This window comes from Sciurus vulgaris, assembly GCF_902686455.1.
Source record: "Sciurus vulgaris genome assembly, chromosome: 1".
In the NCBI taxonomy this organism is placed as follows: domain Eukaryota; kingdom Metazoa; phylum Chordata; class Mammalia; order Rodentia; family Sciuridae; genus Sciurus; species Sciurus vulgaris.
The window spans coordinates 8,727,192-8,739,377 of record NC_136461.1 but is presented as its reverse complement, the minus strand read 5'-3'; the positions used below and the strand labels follow the sequence as shown (position 1 = coordinate 8,739,377).

Below are 12,186 nucleotides of genomic sequence, written 5' to 3'. Positions count from 1 at the left end.
AGGCTGCATAATTTAACTCATGTCACCACCCACTGGGCTGGATGTCATCATCCTAGCTCCAGGGGTCAGAGGAATCCTACCCAGAGAGATTAAGAGGGGGAAACCTTTGCACCAGGCCACAGCGAACAAAAAGCACAGTGACTCAAACCCAGGGCTGTCAGGTCCCTTGGCAGCCCCTCCAACCTTGCACTGCAGACTGGGGAGCCACGCGGGGCAGTCTTGTGAGCACCTGGCTCCTTCCACTGGCCCCCATTTCTCCTTCAGCATGGGGGAGAATCTGTGATTTTATGTTCTTTCCACATCTCTCTCTGAAACAAGCGCTTCTCTTTGAAGAAAGACCTCTTGCCCTTGGAGTGTCAAGATAAGAAAACTTCCAGCAACTTCCCTTGGAAACTACAAAACACCCGTCAGCACCCAGGGTCTAAGCAGTCGCTCACCAGCTGGCCCCTCTGAATGGCTTTCATGGCTCAGGGAGGGTGGTGACAGGGCCGTGTCACTACTATTGGGTGTGCAATTTCTTTCATGTCCCTGGGATCTGACAAGAGCCTTCTACAACCTGTTTCTTTACAACACACATAAAGAGAGATTAAAGACCAAAACCAGACTCAAAATGGGGTTGGGATTGGCAACGGCTCCTCACCAGATGCTTCCTACATCTTCCTGGAAGGAGGGCCACAGACTGCCTGTGCAGATGTGGTCTGAAATCTGCTGTGATGGTTAAATTAGATAATACATGTAAACAACATAGACCCACGTGGGGTCACTGTAAAAGCTTAAAATGTTAGCATGTCCTTATTATGTATTAATACCACCAGACTTATTAGGGATGTTTGTGCAGAAATAATGGCTATGGAGTCCAGGAAAAACACCCTAAGCCAGAGCTACTAGCTGGAGGTGGAGGGAAAAGGGTGTCAAGAGGAAGGTGAATTAGTGGGAAGTCTAATTTACAGGACTTCTGATTAAATGTGATAGATCTAGTCCAGAGTCCCCTCTAAAGTGGGAGCAGAAGGATTCAAATGGCAGGAATCCAAAAGAACAAAGAGAAGGTATCAGTGATATTTTAGAAGCTGAAATACAGATGGACACCTGGTGCTGAACCATTGGCCTGAGGGAGCGGAGGACCCAGTAGCACATTTCAGAATGATGGGGCACCCCAGAGCTCAGAGGGCCCAGGTACGCAGCAAAACAGGCAGGTACCACGTGTGAAGCGGCATAAGCAGGAACCAGGTAAATGAGTACGAGGAGCAGTCAGGGTGCAGGTCCCCTCCTGTGCCCCACTCAGCCTGCTCCTCCTGAGCAGAAGGCTGGCGTCAGCAAGACCCACCTGGTCACGCCACAGGAGGGCCCCTGAGCCCCTTAGAGAGCTCCCAGTTGGCCTTCTAGTGTCTAAGATGGTCAGGAACAACCAAGCGCCTGCACTCTACTCAGTGATGAAAAAGACCCAAACCAAGGTCAGAAAGAAGCTCAGACTAGCACTAGCAAATGGCTCTGCAGAGCCAGAGAACCCCAGCCCACACAGGAACAGCACTCGGAGGGAGCAGTTCCGGGAAAGTGACCCAGGGACCCAAATGCGCAGGGGAGCTGCTGGATTCTCAGCAACAGGAGATGGAAAGAAAGAAAAAGTAGTTCTGACCCCGGGTCAAAGTCGAGAGTTCATGAACACTGGAGGATCAGTTAGGAATATGCAGAGAGAAAACTAGGTCAGCAACCCCGGGGGCGGGACAAGCCAAAAGCTGGCAGTCACTGCGAGGCTGCACTGGAACGCTACCCACGCGGTCATCCTGACTTGGGAGCTGGACGCACAATCCCAGAGGGCGACGCGGCCACACTGCAAGGCAGGAGAGGGAGCCTGGCCCCGGCGCTGCTCATTCTGGAACCGGGGAGCAAACGCCTCCAAAGTGAGGCAGCGGCTGCCAGGGCAGGCATCAGGTGAGGACCGTGGCAGCGGGCTGCAGGCCTAGTGTCCAGACATTCAGTACGTCTCGACTTTCAAAAGTGTTAACATGTACTTACTTTGATAGAACATAATTCGAAAAGATAAAGAAAAAGTTTTGTTATAGCAAGGTGATTCAGGTCCAAAATCACAGGTTTTAAAACACCATTCTTATTAATTATGGAGTAGATGATATTTATTAAATATATATAAGATATAGAAAATAATTGAAGAAAATCAAAGGATCATTATCTAATAAACAATTAGTAAAACTGAAATGATTTATTTCAAAAGAAATGTGATGGGCCTGCTAATAAAGTAGAAAAAATAAAGAAAAGTCTGTAACTCCTGCCTCCCCTGAATACATACCATCACAACACATGAAAGCAATTTCGTTATTTTTAAGAACAAATCACTAATAAAGGGTACATCAAGAAAGTTATAGGAAATTTGCTTTCATGAATATATAAAGCTGATTTAAGAGTATTAACATACAAACCAAACAGCTTGGTGATTCTCAACCTAGAAGATTCTTCAAAGCACCCGGCTTCAATTAAATATCTCAAGTACTTAACACTTGTATGCATGGAATATAGCAGGGGTTCAATATTTAATTGATCAATACATATCTATTGTCCATTTGTTTATATTTACTAAGCAACTGTACCTGAAAAATCACAAGTTCAGAACTGGCTAACCTAAATTAATGGGACTCCCAAACAGTGCAAACGAAAACATAAAAACTCTTTGGGGTTTGTGTCTTTCCACTAAGGATATAAAAGCTGTACACGTGGTGATGTGGCCTGCTGCACCTTAGACGGTGGGCAGATGCCAGCTGTCACTGCCTTTAACTGTGCTGCTGGGGTCAACTGGCGAAGGCTGTGGCACGAGGAGACCTGCCTGTCCACCCTGCATCACTCAGTGAGGCCGTGGTGGACTCCGGCCAGATTCCTGGGACCCGGACTCCTGGGAAGGAGAGATGAGGTTCTGCTCTGATACCCCTTTGACGTTTTCTGCAGCCCCTGGGATTTTATGATGCCTCCTGGGTCCCCTGCCATTCTGGACTCTGGAAGCACGTTTAGGGAAGAGCACGGGGAGCCGTCTCTGCTGTCAACACAGAGCCACAGCCTCATAAAAGCCGCTTTCCTCAAGGGGTTCAAAGGAGCTTATCCAAATATCCTGGGCCTGTCCTCTCCACCAACCTTGCCGGGGTAGAACCATGCGGTTTGGGAAATAAACTTTGAAACAGACACACCCTCAGAATTACCTGACAGAGCAGGACGGGGTTAATAACCAAGTGGCCTCCTGACAAGACAGACTTGCCCTTGAAGTACTCTGCTCAGGGCTCACCATGCTGCAGAGGCAGGATTTACTGGGATGGTAGGTTAAAGTGAAGGACTAAAGTAGGTGAATTATTGTAAGAGGTCTTCCTGATGTGTGATAAAATCTTTCCCATTGCTACTCTGAGAAACCCAGTAAAAGTCAGGAGCAACCAGGGGGCTGACAACTACTGGCAGAAAGCCCAAGTGGAGTATCGCATTACGGTGGCTCCTTCAGCTTAATCCAAATTAATCCTCCATCACCGAGACGTGCTATTTACCAGCATCCCGATGGATCATCACTGTATTTTCAAACAGAACAGCACGTCAAGGGAATCGACCAGGTACAGGTGACTGAGTTGGTTAGGAGCATGCTCGAAGTCACTGAGGGTAAGAGGCAGGCAGGGTTTACGTTTTTGCAAATCTCTGCCTAGAGAACAGCTGCATTCTCTCATCTGCTTCTCCAGTCAGTCTTGCAGTATCACACACTGTGCAGAGTCTGGAAAACTCCATTGTATCCTCATCAGAGAATATTACAGAAACTGCTGTGTACATATGAATTCATATACGAACATATAAATGTAGGCTTAATGTTATAGATCTGGGCTTCCACAGAGATTCCTAGACCAAATTTTGAGACCTGCTGTTCTAATAGGCTCCACATGTACAAATTCTGCGCTAATTAGAAATTACTAAGTATTAGTGTAAGTCCACTAAGGACATGAATTAGCAACACTACCAACTTGACCTGAATTACATAAACTCAGTATAATAAAACACTATTTCTTTTAAAGTATACTGTGACAAAAATGTTTTACTAACTCAATCTTATTTTTCTCCAGTTGGATGAAATGCAAGAGATTTAGCAAGAATCCGTCTTTGAGAATATTAGATAAAGGTGAATTATAACCACCAAGTCCACCTTTCCCTCTCCCAAAGCTTACGAGCCTTTACTTGAAATACAAGACTAAGTCTTTAATTCTCTGCTAGTCTGTAGCGAGGAATTATCTTAGAGTCTGAAGGTCTCGAGAGCAGGGCATCTCAACTGGAACCTGGATTGTCTCCTTCAGGAAGATTCCAATTTCATCCTGGGCAAAGATGGACAATGCCATACGGGGAGCCATGAAAGTCGAGCAGCAGTCACCCAAACCTAAATACAATTAAGTCCAGGGCTGCTGTTGAGGAGTTCCACACACGGCAAATGGCTCATCATCCTTCTTTAATGCACAAAATACACATTTTCCTCAGGAAGAACTACAGACCCAGTTCAAACCAAAGCCTCCAATGTGTATTTTAGGTGTGCTTAGGACTGGATATCACCCTGGAGTTTTGAAAAATGAATTCACTGAACACAGAATGGACCGCATATTATGGTGGCTCGGTGGTTTGATTTTTCAATGGCAGAAGCCAAGTCGGGGCTCCCACACTTTCTCCTCTACTTTCTTGTGACTGGCCCTGCTGACCGAGATACGGGGACTGGACATAAAGACGTATGTGCTTACACTGAGGTGATTTTTACTTCTGGGAACAGGGTCACGCTGTTTCCATGAAGTCAGTCATCTCTGCATGCCAAAAATGGCAAAAATCAGACACTCTCCTTTCTAGAAACGATTATAATGTACCATGACCAAAAAAAAAGTGTTTTTCCCCCTAACAGATAATCTTGCATAAAAATGAGTCATGGGATTTCAGAAATGGAAAGGCTTTTCTCAAATACGTGTGTGCATGAACACACACGCTTGGTTTTTTTTCCGGCAGCAGATCTGAGCTTGCCATAGTTCTGCTCTAATGAGGATGGCATTGTCTGGGGCCTCTGAGTGAAAGGGGTGCAGTATTTAGAGTTCAGCAAGAGGGAAGAAGTCTGTCTCAGAAAATAGGATTCTTCTGCTTGTGTTCCTGTGAGAGGAGTTTTAACTTATAAGGCATGAAGGCTGTTTCTTAAAAATATCTTACCCTGCAACTTCATTAGCATGATTTCAGACCCAGTGAGACATCCACGGCCATGAACGCAGCTCCTGTTGCTATTTCTTCTCCCGGGGTTGCTCAGGGAGACTAAGGAGGGGAAAATGACCCATCCACCGCCACAGTCTCTGGAAAGACCTGGCCTGGTGAGCTCAGGAGGTGAAGAGACACAGCTCTCTTACACCACAGGCAAAGCCAAAGGCAGATGATGTGGCAGCCATGGCCACTAGATCCATTGTGCCCCCCACCCCCAGTGGACAGCAGAGGTGAGCTCTGACAGTCCTTCCCTCCAAGTGGATGAAGCGATCATGTTTTCATTTCATGCACACGACATTCCATGGAGATGGGCATGCTAACACTATAGCTGCCACAAGCACAGAGAGCTGTAAGCCCACACACAGACGTGCCCAAGGTGAGAGGCAGAGTCTCAAGGACGCACACAGAACCAACCTCCGCTTTTCACCATTATCCATATGCATATCTATACTGATGCTTCCACAGTCTGCAGGACTCATCTGGCAGTTTATTATAATTTGGATCTTCAATGTCCTCTGAAAAGCTTGTGGGTTAGGCTGCAGGAATGTCAGAGGTGAAGTGATCAGCTTACGAGAGCTGTGACCTCATCAGGGGACTAATCCACTTGAGGAGTAGTAACTTGAATGGTTCTGCTGAGTGGTAACTGTGGGCAGGTAGGGCGTGGCTGGAGGAAGCAGTCATTGGGGATGCCCCTTGGGGTTTATATCTTGTCCCTGTCTCCTTGCTTTCTCTTTGCTTCCCAGCTACCATGAGCTGAGCAACTACCTGCCTTTCACCATGAAGATCTGCCTCACCTCAGGCACAAAGCATGGCGTTGGCCGACTGTGGATTGAACCTTTGAAACCATGAGCCCAAAACGAACTTCTCTTCCTTGAGGCTGTTCTCGCCAGGTGTTCTGGTCACAGTGATAAAAAGCTGTGTGCTCTAACTTCTTAAATGAGTGTGGGGCAGTAGCCACAGGATGACATGGTGCATATTCCTCATGGGGGAATTTTACTGAGTAGCAATTAAAAATATTTTTCTTATTAAAATAAACATGGAATAAAATAAAAAATTCATTTATAGTTTTAAGACAACAGGAACTCCCAAAGAAATGCTGGACTTGCTCTGGGCCCAGAAACATTGGGTATGGTCTACTCTCCTCTGCCGCACAGGGCACACTGGTGGGAAAAGCTGAGGGCACCTGCAAATCCTCACACGTTGACTTTCATTAGGTGTTAGCCTTGGAGCTCGCTAGCGGCTCAATGCAGACCCGCTCTGCTCGATGTGCTACTGCAACACCAAGTACCACACACAGCTGCTTTCAGGGCCGCAGAGTCAAAAGCAGAACCACCCAACTAGCCTGGAGAGCCAGTGGGAGCAAGTCCCAAGTTCTCTCTGCTGACTTCTTTCCAACCTGTCCAACTGACCTCTTTCTTTCAAGTGCTAGTGACCACGAGAGGTCTTAGCCCACTTGTCCTGAGAGTCACCGGGATGGTGCAGATGCTAAAAGGGCTTTTCCTTAAGAAAATTCACGTCAATTTCACATCCAAGAGATCATTAATGGAAAGCATCATTAACGAATTTGGGGTGGGAGTGTTTTTACTGAAAAAGTCCAATATGCCCACCATAAATCTTTTCTGTGAAATGAACCCAGAGATTACTCAAAAGCTCCCAAGCAACTGGAATTTACATCTGCATGCACAGTACAAGGGTCTGGGATTCCAGAACACTATCAGTGCTGATGGCTATATTCTTAAACACTGATCTATCATTATTCTTCAAATGCCCCTTCCTCCTTATCTAACTTAAATAGGAGATAAGCTCAACACTCCTGGGCTTTTGCTAAATTAGTTTAAATATTTCAAGTTCTGCCAACTCCCATTTCTCCCTGCCTCTGTGAGTCTTGACTAAAAAGGTGAAGAAATGTTACGGAGGAAACCTCAGGGCTGGCTCCATAAATCTTTGTCCACTACTTTCCTAACACGCCCTGCACCCCAAAGTCTGCAACCCCGGGAGAGGAGCACGTAGCAGGCTGCCTCCTGCCTGGGGCAGTGCTGCTTCATGTGGTGGGGTGGCAGCTCCCAGGGTGGCTGCAGCATCCTACCAAGTTCCTCTCCAACGCCACCACCAGGTGCCACCACATTCTGCAGGGAACCGGGCCCTAGTGCATCTGGGTACCCTGCTGGGCCTGGCCTAACAGCAGGCCTCTTCACCGGGTGTCAAGGACGCCACAGTGGCAGCCTCTGTGCCACTCTCAACAGCTTTGCCTGGAACAGACAAATGTGGCCCAACACACAGGGACAAGATGCAACCTGAGCTGGCACAGCGCTGCCTTGGAAGGGGCCTCCTGTCTCGGTTCCAAGCCACACACTTGTGCCGTCCACACACACGGGGGGATATTGGCCCACGACACCCGTGTGAGGCCAAAGGCCCCACTGGCCTCCACCCTGCCTCCACCCCCACCTGCCCTCCCAAGAACCGTGAGGAGACCTGGGGAGAAGCGGGGTGGTGTCTCTTTGGAATGCCCGCACACTCCGACAGGGAGAGGAAGGTGGAAGCACTTTAATCTGAAAGAACTTAGGAGGGGGTTCCTTACAAAGGAAATCACGTTCAGATAAACGCAAAAAGGAGCCGGTGCTGCCACGACTCGGACGGTCACTGGGAGGCGCGGCGCTCAGCGTCATGGCTTACTTACTTGGCCATCCCCTGCTGAAGACCTGAGCTCTCACTGGAAGAGCTGTACAGAGGAAGTGGAGTCTCTTCCCGCGGAGACACAGAGGCAGGACTCTGGGACTCTTGGGTTCTGTTCCTGGCATGGTCCCTGGGCTCAGGTCAGCCGTCGGTCAGAATCTCACTTCTAATCCCTTCAAATCATTTGTTAGTCCCTGTTGTCTAAACAGTGGGGGAAAACCCTGAGTAACACCCCTGGAGCCTGTTCAATCGACCAGGATGGCTGGAGAGGATTAAACCTCACTTCCAGGAAGCCCAGAAGAGCTCCCTTGGGGAGAACCAGTGTGACTCTAGGAGAGGACAGCAATGCGCCCTGGAGGCTGGAACGTTCTCCACCTCTGGGGAGCTCGGCTCCTCTGATGCGCTCGCTCTGAAAGGAGTAGGGCTTCCACATTAAAGTGACGCTGGTTGGGCTTCAAACTCCTGAGAGTATGATAGACAGACAGGTACATTTATCTCCAATTCACACATGAAAAAACTTAGAGCGAGGCCAGGAGATGTGACCAAGGGCCCAGAGCTAATAAGCAAGGGGGTTGGGACTCTGACCCACTGCTTTCCGGGTCAAGTGCTCTTTCTCTCTAACGCATGGCTCCTCATTAATAGCCTGGACCTGGACAAATGGACTGAAGAACCTGGTGAAAGGGCTGTTGCTTAAGCTTCAGAAGATCAGGACTGCTTCTTCTGGGCAATAAAGGACACTGTGAGCCACTTAGGCCCCCATTAGCATGGATGGCATCTGCCCCACCCACATCTGGTAATGTCCACCATGGCTCTTACACTTACTGGCACCTCCAGGAAGTGAGAGGACAGGTAGAGGCTTGATTCCGCTCCTCTGAGCTTCCAGGTCACAGGCCCACGTGCTCCTCACTGAGCACCGCAGCTCTGGTTTCTAGAGGAGTCAATGGCCAGGCAGACAGCAATTCCAGGAAATCTCAGTTCGACCTCACTGGCCTGCCCTACTGCTCGCCCACCCTGCGGCACGCTGTGCAGCTCTCGGGTAGCTGGCCACCAGCCTTCAGTGGGCCGCGGTGAAGAATGGCCAGCACTGTTAGTGCCTTCAGAGGTGTAGCTCTAGGAAGCATCTTCAAAGAAGGCCATGTCTCTGCTGCCAAGATCTTGATAATGCTAAGGTAGCAGGCTGGGGGGACCAGGGAAGAAAATGTGGTGCTGGTGAAGCCACGGAGTCACGCAGGCTCGGCGCGATCACACTACCGGGAACGGAAGGCGGAGATCTCCAGTCGGCAGAAGAGCTGCGAAGCCTTCTATGCCCTGGTATCCACGAGACGTGTCCATGGAGGGCAGCGAGGCCTGGGTGGGGTGGCTGGGCTCGCTTCAGGAGGTGGGCTGGGTCTGAATCTGGCTCTTCCACCTCCAGCTGTGTGGCTGTGGATGGGCCACGATCTCCCGGCATATCTTGTCATCATTTATAAGTGAAGTACAAGGTCACACGAGACTGGTCATGGCAAGGACTGGCATGTGGTCAGTGAGCAGGTCCTTCTGTTTGTTGCCCGCGGGGTTCCCCGTACCTGGGATGTCGTCCCCCTTTCACCTGGCCAACTCCCAGAGATCACTTCCCCAGGAAAGCCTGTCTTGGCTCCCCTGCCTTCGGGCCAGCTGCCCTCCTCCTCCCTTGTACCCTCTCTAGTCAGAGGTCTCTCCCCACCCTCTAATCACCTGTCATTTATCACAACTTTGGCAAATAATTATTTATATGGCTGTCTTGTGTGGCTGCTCTGATGGATCATAAATTCTCTGAGACTGTGGACAGTCTTGTTTCCTGCTATATTCCCAGTCCAGAGTTCATGGGAAATTTTCAATCAATACTTACTGCCTGGAAATGACAAATGACAGATATACACTGACTGGCACTAAGTCAAACCTTCTGTGGCAATGCTGGACAACTTATACAAATGACAAGAACACCTTTATATCTGCAGTTGCCGTGGCTACACTACTTGAGCTCCTAAAAAAAATACAACAGTGCATCAAGACAGTCAAACCAACAACCTACTAAGTTCAAGCTGAGAGTTCGCTTGCGTCAACGACACTAACAGGACAAGAGAATCCATTAAACTTTTAAAACATGTACTCCAAGTCTTTTCTGAACAAATAAGTCAATCCCTTGACTGCTGGGGATTTTAAGAACCAGGATGACTCCCTGGGAATTTTTTAGGGGTCTTGGATTTTGCTTATACTTCTGTAGGTCTCGTCTTAACAAAATTTTGGAGGTGGACTTCTTGGGCTTTGAGAAGAAACAAATAACTAACTGAAGATAATTTTGAAGCCTCCACACTGCCTGATCCTTCCACAAATACATAAATGCCTCAAAATACTCTCAGGGTTGTTTCAGCTTTGTATCTGAGAATAGAATGTAACGTAACTAAAGCAAACACTACAGACCCCTTTTTAAAAGCTGCTTCCAGATGGAAGACACTGTGGCAAGACATGTCACATGGTCCCTGCCTACAGGGTTAAACAAGTCCCCTACTGCAGCAATGCGTCACTGGTGAGGTCTCCTGTGGCAGACAAATGAATTCATTTTAATTGGGGGCGATTTCACCTCAAATCCTATTTAAGGGAGAGACAGGGTGTGGACATGGCCCAGGTCCCAGGCATTCTAAGAGGGCACACTAACTCACTCAGGGAGCATCTATTATCTAGGCAGCAACAAAATTCTTCTGGGCTTAAGTTGAGTCCAGCTTGGCTGGGAACGACGACACTCATTATGCCCTCCGTTGATAAGAATTCCCAATTAGTCACTCAGGCAAGGGAAGCTAAACAAGGCCACTGAAAAGCAGAGCTAAGCTGGTGCCTGGGTTCTCTGGGGTGTGGAGCGGTGCAGGCCATCTGACTTCCAGTCTCAGCTGGTGTTAAGACAAGACAGCAACCCATAGCAGAACTGCCAACTTGCTGGGGGCGGGGGAAGGCTGGCTGGAATCAGCTCTTTTTTAAGGAGTTTGGAAGACTGGCTGGCACTTTCAAGTAGAAGGAAAACTAAGAAAGAACAACCCATGTGGTAAGCGGCAACGGCATGGACTCTGGAACCAGGCCATGGCGTACGAGCAAGGGTTACCAGCCTGGGACCTCAGGGTTTTCTTCATGGGCATGTGCAGGTCGATTTAGCTTGGTGCCTGGGGAAGTTCGTGATGATATAGTCCTACTTCTGATTCTCTAGAAACCAACACAGTACAATACCCACCTACTTACCTACCTACCTTTGGAAAAAATTCGTGCCACATTTTTGGGCCTCTTTCCACGTATTTGCATCAGGCAGGTCATAAATTGCAGTTGCAAGTACTCAGATTAAAACTACACAACAAAGGCAGAAATGTGTGCTCACACACTCGTGTGGCTCAGCAGCAGACCCAGCTGTAAATTGCAAATCCACTCCCCCATGACCACTGACCTGGGGCCACTGAGCGTGGCTGTGTCTCTCACCGCCTGGGCTGTTTCAGATGCAAAATCCAGGGCGCCCGCCACTGGCTTGGTCACAGTGCCAACGAGCCCTTTCCCGAGGCCAGAAATGAAACCGCTGACGCCCCCTTCAGTTTTCACACCTTCCACCGTGGAGGTTATGACACTGGTCAGGCCTCCAATGATACCTAGCAAAAGAGACAAGGGCTACTATCACCAGGCTAAGGACAACAGCCAGAGCATTTAAAGCCAAACTCCTCAGTTCCTTGCACTGGGAATGACACTTCAAGGGCATTTTGTTAATCTCTTGGTCAGACAGGCAAGAGACAGGGAGCCCAATGGATGTGCCCCTTAGGTCCGGCACCAGAGGACACACATTATAGGCTGGCCAGAAGTAAAGTGTGCTTCAGTTTAAAAATTCAAAGAAAAAGCTGGAAGGTTAACAGTGGCCATTTTTCAATTCCAGAGCATGGACAGGCAACCCTGAGAAGATGCAGAGTACAATTAAATCCATGAGAGACTAGAAATTGTGTCCGTGAGGAAAGGCTGAAGAGTTGGGATCCCATGAAAGGTAAGGCAGAGGGATAGCAAAAAAGACACCTGTTCAGTTTTCCAAGAATACTCTGTGACTGGCAAATGCCATCGAATGTTTGCAATGGGGAAAAACTATCCGCACTGTGCTGGGATCAGCTATAAGAAATCGTAGTGAACAATGAAGCCTTCATAAGGGGCACCCCCAAGAGCTGCCAAATCTAGCTAGAACTCTCTCAATGGGCACTTCAAAAGACCAGCCTAGGTCAAAAAGACATT

At 48.5% G+C, this 12,186-nt stretch overlaps 1 protein-coding gene across 5 annotated transcripts in view; it reads right to left on the bottom strand.

Moving 5' to 3' along the window:
- VPS13D (vacuolar protein sorting 13 homolog D) overlaps positions 1 to 12,186 on the bottom strand; it is a 247,996-nt gene that overhangs the window by 32,320 nt on the left and 203,490 nt on the right. For all 5 annotated transcript variants that reach the window (XM_079142502.1, XM_079142503.1, XM_079142504.1 and 2 more), the window contains one exon: positions 11,369 to 11,564. In XM_079142502.1, the coding sequence (XP_078998628.1) occupies positions 11,369 to 11,564 (196 nt within the window). The remainder of the gene's footprint in view (positions 1 to 11,368; positions 11,565 to 12,186) is intronic.